Raw genomic sequence first — 15494 nt, 5'->3', positions numbered from 1 at the left:
TATGTCGATTTGGTATTTATTTGAGATTATTGGAAGTTTATCCATGGCTGCTTTCGTGTGGTCGCAATTAAGTTGGATTAGTTTAATGCTAGATTTATTAATTAATTGTGTAGGAAAGAGGTGGGACATGACATCTGGCATTCTATTTGAGCTCATTTTTAAATTTAGGATTCAGTTTTGTAGTAGCTAATTTTACGGAGGGAATTTTTTATTTAAAATATTAAGAGAATTATTTGTAGTTTATTTTCTTCCTCAGCCATTTGGTTAAAGCCCTGTAGCAATGACATGTCGGGGATGATGCTCTGTGTCCTGTCGGGTATTTTGTGTAGTGGTCGTCATTGCCCATTAAAAAGTTGATGCACCTGACACGATCCTCCGTGCATGTGTAAGTATTGTGCCTACCGGAACAGGTGGCGCAATACGGTGTTTCTGACTGGCACTGGCCTGTGGTGTGTTTGTGGGATTGGCACCTTGTGCAGCGTCGTACTTGAAGGTACTCACGCACTCGGTAATTTTCCCAGTGTATGAAAAGTGATTTTGCCAGCAAAATGCGTTCTAGTACCCTAGCAGGGACTGCCACTACAATGTGTGTTGTGTCTGGTTTGGCCGAGATTCTAGAATCTATGTTGATCTGCTCGGGTGCCTGCGCGATTGTAGATATGGCGTCAATAACTAGTTGGTCAGTTGTATTACTCAGAACGCCATATATGATGAGTTTTGGTTGTGTTGTCATGGGGGTCTTAGGATCGTATGCACTCATTTTAAGACAATACTTTATTAGTGATTATGTGGAATACAGAGAAAAGGGGAGGAGAAAAATTACAAATGGCCCATTGGCATGGCCCCCCACATCCTGAAGCAGGGCTCCTAGGCTGAGATCTTTTACCCTAACCAGACTTTCGCGGGGCCCTTTATGATGAATTTATAGCGTGAAAAAACAAAAAAAATGATTAAAATTGCACCGGGTCCCAGGGCTGGAGCCTTGTCAGCCCACCCCTTGTGGGGGCCATGCCCGTTGGTAATACTACTACCATCACTATAATCAGCACTCAAAAGAATATTGATAAATGGTCAACAAATCTTTGTCTGCATTTTTAATGGTAGCCTCTTTGTGTGAAAAGTCTTAGAACACAAACAATTTCCTGTTTTTAAAGTTACTCCAATCATGCTAAAGCTGCTTCTATAGTTTGTGTCATGGCTTACTCTGTCAGCCCCACAACGTTATGTCGTAAAACTACCCAGATTACATGCAACACTTTTCTTTCCTCTTGTTAATGTTACTTTAATAGGGAAAAATTGTGAAAAAAAATATTCTATGCATTTTGTTTGAAATTTAATTTTTTTTATCACTCTTTGTACAAATTTCTTCATGGCCCTGCTTTAGCAGCTGTGGCTCCCCTTTTGCGAGATTTTCATCCATGTCCCCTTGGAATATCCTAGGGGGCCCCCGGTTGAGAACCACTGATGTAGATTACCTGAAGACGCATTAAACAGTTATGGTGCTTAAATTTATTTAATTAATATTTTATAAGAATTCGATCCAGCAAAACTCATGTTAAGTATAGGGAAAAGAGCAGTTTGTTTGGGTTTGTCAGCCCATAGGGTTGCCACAGCGGCTTCAATTTTTGTGCCTGATGTCAAACATTTTTTCCTCTAACAATGCTTGATAATATGGTGTGAAATGTGAATTACTAAAAGTCTTTTTTTTTCTGTATTGTTTAAATAATAGTTTTATATCTTTTTTTTTATCATAAATTCCAGTTCAAAACTGCTCACAGAATCATCTTGTCTGGCTCTCCTATCCAAAATAATCTGAAAGAGCTATGGTCTTTATTTGATTTTGTTTTTCCTGGAAAACTTGGTACTTTGCCAGTATTCATGCAACAGTTTTCAGTGCCTATTGTTTTAGGTGGATATGCAAATGCTTCACAAGTACAGGTATATTCAAATTTTATTCAGTGAAATTATCACATCTATTATCAAGAACAATAAAAAAAGTTATTTCGATAAAAAAAGAACAATGAAAAAAAGTTTTCTATCCATCTCATGAATAAATATTCAAAAATTAAAAGTATCTCTCTATGTAAAGATTAATACAGTCAACGCTCGTTATAATGACTCCCTTTGTTCCACGGAAAAAAGACGTTATATTGGGAGGTTATTATATCGAATGTTTTAAAGAAAATCAAATTTCAGCTTCTCTGGCGAATTATAGTACATTGTATTGACGAAATGAAAAAAAAAAAATTTTAATGTTGGAATGAAAATGTATGTGGTTGGAAAAAAAAATAAAATACATAATAGAGTATTCACATTATACCAAGAAAATACTGTGTAGGGCCAAAACCTATATTTTTCTACCATGTGCAGCAAAAATAATTTAAAATTGTCATTTGTTTCTTGGAACTTTAGAAATTTTCTATTTCAATTAATGATGATAAACAATTTTCTGTATGTTCTTTCATGCCTCTCAAAAAACATTTTATAGTGCCAATAGCGCTTGCAACACTTTCGATGTTCAACACCTGAATTTTTCCTTCCTATGACAGGGACATTTCACATTCAGGTTGATAGTGAGAATTATGTCATTTTCAGTTAGGTTTTCTCTACATTCTAAATCTCTGTGAATCATCACAAAATCATCTAATCTAGTTTTTCTTTCGCATTCAATTTCTCAGCAGTTCTTTTTATCATTTCTTCACCATCATAACTTTCAAGTTATGTTGTCTAAGTTAACCAATATAGCGCCTTCCTGCTCGACTCGTGAAAGAAACAAATCTAGATTTAAAGAAAAGTAGAAAGGAATATACAGGATGTTTCAAAAAGATTCATTCGATTTAAAAAAGTTATAACTATTCAGCTTTAATCCTCTTTGATAATGTATAGGTAGAAAGAGGAAAATCTCGAGTTTTATGCAGTTGCCAACAGGTAGCACTAATGCTCTTCCTTCGGTCACCATTTTGGTTTTTGTCAAGATTGGTTTTCCTAAAGTTAGAAACCGATTCGGATGACTTTATTTTCCAGCAGGATGGGACACCACCACACTGGAGTTTGGACGTTCGAGAATTTTTGAACAATTGCATTCCTAAACAATGGATCGGTCATACAGGATCTGACGATTCTGTTAAACATCAATGGACTCCACGATCGCCGGACCTCACAATGTGTGATATCTTCTTGTCAGGGTTTATAAAAGATTGCGTTTATGTTTCTCCCCTTCCAGCTACATTAGCCGAACTGAACATACACATAACAGCAGCAGTGGATGCAAACATGCTGGGACGAATTTAACTACTGTATAGATAGCCAGGATCAAAATAATTGTTCTCGATTTCCAAAACCGCAATGCAATTGACTATCTCAGAGGAATCACGTTTAATTTTGAATTTTGAACATGTGATACCATAACTATGAAACATCATATTCCTTGCAATTTTTCTATCAAAAGAACTATGTATTTCTTGTTTTTTTTTACATGTATTGGTAAAAGCATCGCACTGGTTTCAGTTTCTTTTACTACCTTTTCGGGGGCCAAATGTACCGGGGAGAAAACCTGCCAGGGACAAGATTTCAGGGATGAAATGTTGGAGGCAGCAGTTCTGTGAACCTCGATTTCCCAAGAAACCAGATTGATTAGGGGCAAAAAATTTACTGTTTAAAAAAGTTAGTAGTCTATTTTTCACTGCTGTTTCGATTAATTTAGAAAAGATAGGAAGAATAGAAATAGGGCAGTAATTATTTAAGATATTTTTATCTCCTGCTTTATAAAAACGGTAATAATTGTGCCACATTTCAAAGGATGAGGAAAATATTGTTGAGCAATAGACTCATTTATAAAGTCAAATGTAATAAATATTCTTAATGCTAAAAGCTTTAAGAATCCTTGTATTCACACCATCCATGGTTGGTAAAAAACCAAAAAAATAGGGTTTTGTGGCAGGGTTGTTTGGTTTAAACCATGTGGTGTCTTTATTGTCTTTATTGTGGTTTTTTTCAAAAAATTAAATAAAAGTGGTCTAAATATAATTTTGTACTAGAAAAATATCATATTGGTTCATTATTAGCCAAACTTTTTCATTTTTACCACATTTTATATTCTGGGGGTACATTTTGATGGTATATCTTCAAATGGCATAAGATGGTATAAGTGGTTTTTTTCAAAAAGTCTCATAAAAGTGGCCTGAATATATATATTTTTTCACATATAAATTATCTTAGTTATTTAAAGTTATATACAGTTAAGCCAAAATTTCTCATTCTTACCATATTTTCTAACCTTTGGCTACATTCTGATGCTCTATCTTAAGCAAATTCATGAATAAAGATTGCATCACACATCTAAATATAGTAGTGTATTATCTCACAGGGTTTCTTTTTCCCTTCACAAAGAAGCAGCAGCAGTAGTGACACCATCATGTTAGGTGCAGATGGTCCTATAATCCAATAAAGACACCAGCTGTCCCTAAAGGACAAAGACTAGTGTATCAGTAGTTACATTACCTCAAGGACATTTTAATTTTCTTTCCCATAAGAAGTAGCACATCTCACTGTATATCACCCATCCTTAATATTCAACAGTTTTTTCTATACTTTCATGGTTAAGCCCAGTTAATCAAGGTTCTACTGTATAGTAGTAACAGTTTTATGAAAAATAATCAGCTATATATAGGGTGATTATAATTCAAGTTTTGATTCCAAAACTATACAATAAGTACTGTGGTCAGAATGACTTGAAAATTTGCATGGATACTCCTGAAGCAATAGAAATTTTTTTCGTAAAAGAAAAAAAGTGTGGAATGTGCAAGTAGGCGATGCTGTACTTGGCCAGCAGTATAATCTATTTTGTGCAACCACATCATTTCGGCACTTCCACAGCATCAGTGTGTGGATAGAACAACTTCTATCAAGATGCACATTGCAATACCAGTAAAGCAGCTGCTGAAGACCCATTTTGACAATAACAGGATGGCACGACACCTGGCTAGCCATCAGTTCACTTGACCTTAACCCTTGCAACTTCTGGCTGTGGAGGGTACCTCAAAATGTTATGAACAGTGGTCGGATTGCAAACTTTGGTGAATTGCAAGCTCCAGCGCATCTGCTATACGTTAGAAGTTTCTCAGGCATATTAATGTGGCAGCATGTTTGGTTTAATAAAGGTGAACTGCAAGCACATTTTCACATCATGACCATGGCATACTCTGATCTGTTGTTGAACAAGAATTTTTGTGCTTTGAACTCATAGCTAGAACACGGTGGGCAACATATTTAACATTACTTTAGTAAGTTGTAGTTATTTGTTCAATTACTTCACTTTAATATAATTAAACTATTTTTATAAAACTATAATAAAAATTAGGTAAATATAATCTATTTAATGAAGCATAAATAATGCAGATTAATTAGCAATGATTTACGATATACAGGGTGATTATAACTAAGGTTCTGATTTCGAAACACTGTAAAAAAAGAACGATTGTCAGAATGACTTGAAAATTGACATGAATATGCCTGAAAAAATGGAATTTCATTTGGTAAAGGGGAGATATGAAATTTTAATCGACAATGTAAAATTAATGACATCATCCAACACGTGGGAAATTTGCTTGCAGAATGGAGACAATAGCCAGTCATGCCAGCCGCTGTGGTGGTCGAGTGGTCATAGTGACGGACTCGCATCGCGGGGACCCGGGTTCGAGCCCCACCGTCGCCACAGAGGTGGTCGGCTGAAGTTGGTTTTCTGTGGTTCCCAACTTCGAGGCGCAAATGCGAGCCGATCTCCCCGTTAAAAAGTCTCGCCACAGAGAGCGGCAGTCCTACAAACAGTACAAATATTCAGTCACTACACATCACTCACTTCACTTCTGAGATATAGATGGCAGCACTGAAAAATCATACACAACACTAGATACGCACTCAGACTATTAGGTACACACACTTACACTTCCGGCACAACTCACTAGGTAGTAAATTGCCCATGGCGATAGACCTGAGTTGTGCTCGGTTTCAAAAAAAAAAAAAAAAAAAAAAGCCAGTCATGCCAAAATGCTAACTTAATTAAATAGCATAGCACAATTTCATAATTCATGGAAACATCACAAAAAACAAAAGTAATTGAACAAATAACTACAACTTACTCAAGAAATGTTTAAAATGTTGTCCACCTGGACACACAATTAATTTGTGCCTGTTGTTCTGGCTATGAGGTGAAAGCACAAAAATTCTTGTTCAACAACACATCAAAGTATGCCATGGTCATGATGTGGATGCGCTTGCAATTCACCTTTATTAAACCAAATGCGTCTCACATTAATATTCCTGAGGAACTTCTAACATGTAGGGGATGTGCTGGAGCTTGTAATTCACCAAAGTTTGCGATCCGACCACTGTTCATAACATTTTGAGGTACCCCCACAGCCAGAAGTTGCAAGGGTTAAGGTCAGGGGAACTGATGGCTGGCCACGTGTCATGTCATACTGTTATTGTTAAAATGGGGCTTCAGCAGCTGCTTTACTGGTATTACAATGTGCATCTTCACAGGGGTTGCTCTATCCACACACTGATGCTGTGGAAGTGCAGAAATGATGTGGCTGCACACAATAGATTATACTGCTAGCCAAGTTCAGCATCATCTACTTGCACATTTTGCACTTTTTTCTTTCGCCAAAGAGAACTCCATTGCTTCAGGATTATCCATGCAAATTTCCACGTCATTTTGACCAGTACTTATTGTATAGTTTTTGAATCAAAACTTTAATTATTATCACCCTGCATATAGCTGATTATTTTTCATAAAACTGTTACTACTATACAGTAGAACCTTGATTAACTGGGCTTTAACCATGAAAGTATAAAAAAAATAACTATTGAATATTAAGACTGGGAGATTTACAGTAGGAGATGTGCTACTTCTTATGGGAAAGAAAATGAAAATGTCTGAGGTAATTTAACTACTACATTTAGATGTGTGATGCAATCCTTATTCATCAATTTGCTAAAGGTAGAGCATCAGAATGCAGCAAAAAGTTAGAAAATGTGGTAAGAATGAGAAATTTTTTCTTATGTATATCACTTTAATTAACTATGATACTTTATATGAAAAAAATATATATATTCAGGCCTCTTTTATGAGACTTTTTGAAAAAAACCACTTATACCATCTTATGCCATTTAAAAATATACTTCCAGCATGTATCCCAAGAATATAAAATGTGGCAAAAATGAAAAATTTTGACTAATAAATGAACCAATAAAATATTTTTGAAGGAAAAAAATATTATTTAGACCACTTTTATTTGATTTTTTGAAAAAAAATCAAACTGGTTCTTTTTAAAAAAAACCACTTGGTTAAATCCAAGGTAACCAAACAACCCTGACGCCATCATAATCGGTTTATTGTATACTATATCATTTATTGTATACTATCTGAGTTGTGTTTCAGCTAGATGAAATGAATCAAAAATTTCAATGGTTTCTGCCAATTATTCCATCCAAAACAGTCATAGTTTGAAATTTGCAGAAAAGATTTTCATTCTCATTTTTGATTTGGAATATAGATCGCAACACTTGAACACATATCAAGCGCAACACTTACATAAATTATCTTTTTGTTCCTTTGAAACCAACCATGACCATGGTCTAGACCAGTGATTTTAATTAATGCTCATCTGGAAACCATTTTTATATTGAACACTAAACATGCTGGTGAATGACGTAAAAGGAAATGACATATGAAGAGGATGTAGAACTGAATAATAGAAAACTTAAAAATAAATCAAGAGACTGAAAATCTGTTAAAGAGGCTGGAAAATAAAACACATGGAGCAATCACAAATCTGTTAAAAATAGGGAGTGAAAATAGATTTACTGGAATTGAATTTTTTTGTGAATGTAGAATCATTCTATTAAATTTCTAATAGTTTAATCATTATTCTATAGTTTTTATTTCTGTAGTTTAAGTTAAAGATAATATAAGTCTAGTTTTTTTTTAATCACTCCTAAGAAATTCTCAGAAATTTAATATATTCTAAGAATGACCCAGCAAAAGAAGTTATCTCAAAGTATGTAGTATGTTGAATCAAATTGAGGTGATGATCAAGAATGAACTCAAAAAGAAACATCATTTTAAATATGAGAAGGGTAAATTCTGGGGAATGAAACAAGATCAAATGTTGAAAAATGCTTGAAACTAAAGAGAACAAAAGCACTACTTAGACCTGTATCAGCGGCAAAAAGGGGAATTGCAAACAATTACATTTCTAATGAGTGTTTCAAGCCGGCTCTGCTTCAGTGATTTTTTTTGTAAATTAGTGATTACCAAGTCTAGAAGCTAAATCTAAAAGCACTCATTTTCAAATTTTTGAAATCTGAAACGTCATGTGTTAAAATGTCTATGTTAAAAGCCTCTCATTTGTTGATATTGTAGAGAATGTAAAAATATATATATAAATATCAAGAATTCTCTGAAATATTTTTTTTTTGATATAAAAATTTAAAAAAATATAATTATTTCTTCTAGAGGAATTCTCTATGTATTTTGTACCTTGTGAGAGGGGGACATGCCCTTCTTCTGAGCTGAAATAACACTGTTTCTTGAAGTAAATGTAATCCCTACTGCATATATGTATATAAAAACTGTATTTTATTTTACTGCCAAAATTTTAAAGTGCTACAAAACTGATAAAAACTGCTACAAAAACAACATTTTTTTGCTACTACAAAAATAGTTTTTCCTGCTACAAAAATCAAATTTTCATTTTCGACCCGTGTGAGTTGTGCTTGGTTTGAAAGAAAGAAAAGGTGATTCCCTCGCTAATGTATGCCCTCATTTACAAATTTTTTCATTTAAAAATGATTTTTTTTTTGTGATTTTTCTACCTTTGCTAAGGAACATTTTCATTTATACTGATCCACAAGCTAAAATAAAATAGCATTGTCATGAACTGAATTTTTGCGCAAACCATCATAAGAATTGTCACTTCAGCCAAACCAACTCCTGTCCACCTCAATCTTTTTCCAAGTAGTTTGCTGTTTTTCTCTGTCAACATTTTCCAACTATTTCATGTAAAATTAAAGATTTGGGTAATTGAAAATACAGTGGAGGAAAAAAAAGTTGAGAAGGGTGTGATGTTTTCAGTTGAGAAGGGTTTGATATTTTCAGTTGAGAAGGGTTGTTTGATATTTTCCTTTGATAAGGGTTTGATATTTTCAATTCAAATATCAATGCATTCTCGCCTGAAAATATCAAACCTTTCACAAATGAGAATATCTATCCCTTCACTTGAAAAGGATTCAATATTTTCACTTGAGAAAATATCGAACCCTTTTCAAGTGAAAATATCCGATCCTTTTGTAATGAAACCCTTCTCGACTCAAACCCTTCAAAACCCTTCTCAGCTGAAAATATTAAACTGTACTCTAATGAAAATATGAGACTGAAAATATCAATGCATGATTCTCAGCTGAAAATATCGAACTATTCTCAAATGAAAAATATCAAACTATTCTCAAATGAAAAATATCAAACTATTCTCAAATGAAAAATATCAAACTATTCTCAAATGAAAAATATCAAACCATTCTCAAATGAAAAATATCAAACCATTCTCAAATGAAAAATATCAAACCCTTCTCAAATGAAAATATGAGACTGAAAATATCAAACCCTTCTCAAATGAAAATATCAAACCATTCTCAAATGAAAAATATTAAACCGTTCTCAAATGAAAAATATCAAACCATTCTCAAATGAAAAATATCAAACCATTCTCAAATGAAAATATGAGACTGAAAATGTCAATGCATTCTCAACTGAAAATATCAAACCATTCCAGACTAAATACATTGATTTTTGACCAAATCTATTTATTTACTGATTAACCAATTTCTGGCTGAAAAGTTCAAAGAATTCTTGTGTAAATTCATTGATATTTAAATCATGAAAATATCCTGCAATCACACATATTAATACATTTAATATGTATTTTCGACTGAAAATATCGGAAACATCAGGTATATTTTGAATATAAATATATATATTGACAAACCCTGTACAAGATGCAGAAATGAGCTGACCAAATCACGAATGCCTGAGGACACCCTACGAACTTGACTACTAAACTATTTATGCACTACTTCCACATTCCTTTGCAGAACTTCTAACAAATTGGTACATGTTGGAATGTGCGTGTACATGTTGTGAATCTAACTTCAAGTTTGTTCTGTGTAATGCTAGTTATGTGTATTGTTGCCAATGACCATCAGTTTTTCTAACCATGAGTGCAATGTAATGATTGAATAATTGTATCAATATAGGCCTGTTGCTCTCTGTGGCGAGACTTTTTAATGGGGAGATCAGCTCTCACATTTTCGCTTTGAAGTTAGGCACCACAGAAAACCAACTTCCGCCGACCACCTCTGTGGTGACAGTGGGATTTAAACCCGGTCCTCTTGATGAAGTCCATCACTATGACCACTCAACCGCCACAATGGCTACAAACTTGACTGGGTTGTGTACATAGTATAAAATAAAAAAGACAAAAACTGACAGAAGGGGGGTAAAATGAGTAGCTTCGAAATTGGATAAATGAGACTTTATAGGAGGATGGGGGAAATACTGATGAGATTATTTTATTTTATGAACTTGACTTAGTTGTGTACGTAGTATAAAATAAAACGATCTCGTCAGTATTTCATTTTCCTATAAATTCTTTTATCTAATTTTGAAGCTCTCCTTGGTATTTTAAAAAACTTATCTTTAAATTTTGAGCCATATTTACAACAAATTAAACTATTTTCCATAGAAACCTATAGGAAATTGAGTTTCAGCTAACGAATATGATTCTGAAGCAAATTATCTTTGTTAATCGAGGTATCACTGTATTCCTAAGGATTGTTTTTAAAGATTATGCTTTTGCTGAATATTTTATTGTTACCTTGCAATACACCCTTGTGGCATTACCTTGTCAAACATTTTCAGGTCACAATAGCATACAAATGTGCAACTGTCCTCAGAGATACCATAAAGCCATATCTTTTAAGGAGAATGAAAGCAGATGTCAAAAGCAGTATTCAACTTCCTAATAAGAGTGAGCAGGTATGCCCAGTTTTTTATATTATTTCTTGTTAAATTACTTCGTTAAACCTCATTTGTGTCCATATTTTTATGCTTATCCCTGGATGGCAAAATCAAAGTTCTTGAAATATGGACTGTACAGCTTTTGTGGTAAAAAAATTGTCTTTCTGTAGGTGGTGAAACATTCAAGTATTGCTACAATTTTCATATTTTGGTATTAGCCAGAGAACACAAAAAACTGTAGTTTTTTACTACCTAATATTAATGACCATACATATGTTCACATCTAAATTCAAACCATAGTTACAGTTTTGCCAGTTGTATGTACACATCAGCATCTTGGCATGCTTTTGATATAACTTAAATGATCTATTGTCTTGGGAATTCATAGTTTTTCATTTGTTAAATATATCTTTATGTATTAGAATATAATTCAAGTTATTTAGGCTGTCTCAGACTGTAGGTAACTCAGGCTTTCCGAGACCGTCCATCCCTTTGGGAAAGAGCCCAAACCATCCCAAGATGGTCTCTCTGGGCGGTCAGCAGTCATGTCTGTCTGTCTGTAGGTAACTCATGTAATATCTAACAGGTTATTTGTTGCCCAAGCGCGAAACCGCTCTAATGGCCGTATTCACAGACAGAGTTTAACTGCAGTCGCAAGTTAAAGGATTAGAGATAGAAACGGATTGGTTTAATTCAGGATTTTAACCAATCCGCGTCAACATCTAATACTTTATCCTACGATTACAGCTAAACTCTGTCGGTGAATATGGCAGTTGGGGTGCTAGTACAAATCTTTCATGCTGAAGTCAGGGGGCCACAGGAGTCTAAAGAAACAATGGATTAATTGGAAGGGGATATATGTGTCATAAACGCACCTGTCATAACTTTTTCCAGGGAATAATTTCCCTGATTCAGCACATTACTGTACATGAATAATGATGAGACAGTGTTTCAAAGAAATGAGAAACTACACCATGAAAAAAACAATGATTCTGAGAAAGTCCCATTTCAATACAAACTTATGCATTATCAATGTATAGTACAATATATCATCGCACAAATATAGATGACTGTAATTTTCCTCTCTCATTTTCAGCATTTCAGAGCATCACTGACCCAAGATTATACGTTTTTTATTTCACCTGCCTTTAAGAAAAACTCTTCTAGAACCTCTTTTGTGTTTTATCTTATGTTTTTAAGACTCAAAAGCTCTGAGCAATTCTCCACCTTTTCCTAGTTTTAGACACTGCTCTATAGACAAGCTAGTAGCATTTATAGGCACTCTAAATCTAGCCAAGTCTCCTATACATAAAGTGGTATTTCTAAGAGCTCAAGTTCTACCTAAAGCACCCAAAGAAAAGGCAAATACAGAGTTCTTGGAGCTGTAATCCTATCCATTACTTCATAGGTTCAGTGATCTGTCCACAATAAGTTCCCGTGCATAATTTCTTCAGAAAGTGTCTTAATCAAAGCTCTTGGTGGCCCTTCAGAATAGAATGAGCATTTCGTGAACACCATATCTTCAGAACTGAAGTACCTATGAAAGGTATTTCTAGGAGCTTCAGAGGGAATGACTAGTAGTGGGTGGGGGGGGGGGAATTACAGCAAGAAGTGGGCAAGATTCTGTCCTTTAATAAAGGTGGGAACAGAGGCTGACCTGAATATGCTTCTAGATGAAGAGCTTGAGAGCAATTTTCAAAAATGGTAATGGAAAAAAAAAATCCGCTACTTTTTTCTTTTTCTCTCAAATGACTAGTACAAACACCCAATCACTGTGAAACTGCAAAAAGTGCACGTATGAATGGAGAGATGTTTTTAATTTTTCCGACTTATAATTTTAGTCAACAAAGGTAGAAATTGAAAAATTAAAAATTTTTTATCAAGTTCTTTTAAAGATCTAGTCATTTAGGAGAATAGGCATCAATGTAGGCAAAATTTTGATGAGGGGGGGGTGGAGAATTGCTCCTCGGCTTCCCCTCCCCCGGCGATCGATTCTCATTGGATTTAATTACAAGTAATGGTGGGGGGCTGTCAGCTGGCGAGATCATTTGGTCATCTAATACAAATTCTCTTGTTGGATTACTGATTCTTCATTGCTTGTGCCTCCAACATCGATGGTGTTGCTGGACTGATCCAGTATATGTGATCATGAACTCTTGTCCTCCAAAATGGTGATTCTTTGATCTGTAATATACTTAATACCATTAATAGATTGCAGCACCTTCCTGCCTTGTGAGATGGCAATTATAATAACGAAGAACAGCAGTCATGCTCTGGATGCCATGCTAACTGTTGTAATCTATGACTCCTGCAATCTATGTCCAACGCGATAGTTAGTGGACCAAACAGTACATAGCCAAGCATTAAAATGTACCATGGTGTCAAAGAAATACTCGCACATTTTTAAATTTACACTTAAAATATCTGAAAAAGATGGTGAGCAGCCTGCCGACCATCCAGCCATTTGATGCCGGTGCAAACCCGTCCAAAGCATGGAGATATTGGATGGAAGACTTTTTGATTACTTAGAAGCGCTTAGATACTGCTCACAGTCAGGAACTACGAAAACCGCTCTTTTTGTCATGTGAAGAGGAATTGAAGAAGCAGTTGTGATCCTTCGATATCGCACCCGCAGAGGTGCAGAAGCACTGTAATCTTGCTTGAATAAATCATTGGTGAGTTTGACAAATATTTCTATATCAGAATGAGATTTATGCATCTTTCAAATTCCTTGAAATAAAACAAAAAAAAGGCAAAAAATTTGCCGACTATTATTCGCGACTAGGATGCGCATTCGTCAAGTGTAATTACGGGTAGTCGATGGGAAGAATGCTCCATGACAAGATCATCCAAGGACTAAGTGACAAAGCACTACAAGAAAGACTGGTCTGAGAGACAAGTAGATCAACAAAAACACTGCAGGACATCATTAGTGAGTGCAAAACGTGTGAACATAGTAAGGCACAGGCAACAGAGATGGGTGAAAGCAAAATAACGGTCAACGTTGTAAAGAGAAATAAAAGTCACACAGCAGGGTCGCAGCCAACAAACAACGAAAACGCAGAGCAGAGAGATTGTAAACAGTGGGGAAAAAACACGAACGAGTTTCCGGCCTTTGGAAGTAAGTGTCGCAAGTGCAGTGGTAAAAATCACTGGGTATTTTTTGTCGGAAAAAACTTTCTATAAAAGAACAAAAATACTCGCTGAGTTAACACAGTAGATCGCACCAGTGACGACAGCAGCTCGTAAAACGTGCGAACATAGTAAGACTGTTTATTTAGGTAAATTAAAATCAATTGATGCCTTAGATAATGAAAAACCAAACTCTGTGTGGCTTCAGAAGATCCTAGTTAATGGGAACAAAGTCAAATTTAAGCTGGACACTGGAGCACAAGTGAACATAATACCTAAGAGTGAACTGCTAAAATGGAAAATGAAGCCAACTGTAAAGAAAAGTAAACAGCCAGTGCTAGACTACAGTGATAATGAAGTTCCAATATTTGTAAGTGTTCGTTAACTTGTGAGATCAAGAATCAGAAGAAAAGTTTTAAATTTCTTGTAACAACCCTGAATTCCTGCGCTATATTAGGCCTAGTTGCTTGCCATGAATTAGAACTAATTAGAAGAATGAATGCCTCATGGAAATGAACAGAAATTTGCATAAGAGTGATACACCAGAAGAAGTTATGAGGGAATTCTCTGATGTTTTTACTGGTGTGGGACAACTCAAACATACTGTAAAAATTAAATTGAAAGAAAATTATACATCAAATCTGGCAGCACCACGAAAAGTGCCATTGGATCTCCATGGCAAAGTGAAAGTGGGGCTTAAACTCATGAGTGATATTGGAATAATTGCAAAACTAGAGGAACCGAGTGGGTCAGCAACATGGTGAATAAATCGAAAAAATTATGTATTTGTCTAGACCCAAGGCATTAAATGATGCCATACAAAGATCTCACTATCAAATATCAGCAGCCAATAATTTGATAACGAAGCTGCAAGGATGTAAAGTATTTACAATCTTAGATGCAACAAATGGATTCTGGCAGTTACCACTTGATGTAGAATCATCATTTTTAACAACTTTCTCATTATTTTGGAGAAGATATCGATTTTTAGTTTTACCATTTGAACTAAACAATGCCCTTGAAGAGTTCCAGAGGGCCATGAATGAAATTTTTGAAGATGACCCAGAAATAAATGCATACTTTGATGACATAGCCCTTGGATTTTCATTCATGCAAGAACATTGTCAGTTACTTCATCGAACCCTGACGCGAGCTAGAGAAACTAATCTTAAGTTCAATATTGAAAACACACAATTAGCCTTAACCAGGGTTGTGTTTTTGACAAGACAAGCATCGGAAACTGGTTTAAACCATCAAAAACATAAATGAATGCTTTTTGATAATG

The 15494-nt window shown here is 34.9% G+C and overlaps 1 protein-coding gene across 1 annotated transcript in view; it reads left to right on the top strand.

Moving 5' to 3' along the window:
- LOC149083293 (DNA excision repair protein ERCC-6-like) overlaps positions 1-15494 on the top strand; it is a 435993-nt gene that overhangs the window by 162376 nt on the left and 258123 nt on the right. The window contains exons 12-13 of the mRNA XM_089236536.1: positions 1762-1938; positions 10979-11095. Of these exons, the coding sequence (XP_089092662.1) occupies positions 1762-1938; positions 10979-11095 (294 nt within the window). The remainder of the gene's footprint in view (positions 1-1761; positions 1939-10978; positions 11096-15494) is intronic.

This window comes from Pholcus phalangioides, unplaced genomic scaffold (genome assembly GCF_987345545.1).
Source record: "Pholcus phalangioides strain wild (caught in Gottingen) unplaced genomic scaffold, Ppha-v1.0 ptg000009l_1, whole genome shotgun sequence".
In the NCBI taxonomy this organism is placed as follows: Eukaryota; Metazoa; Arthropoda; class Arachnida; order Araneae; family Pholcidae; genus Pholcus; species Pholcus phalangioides.
This window is presented reverse-complemented; position numbering and strand designations above follow the sequence as displayed.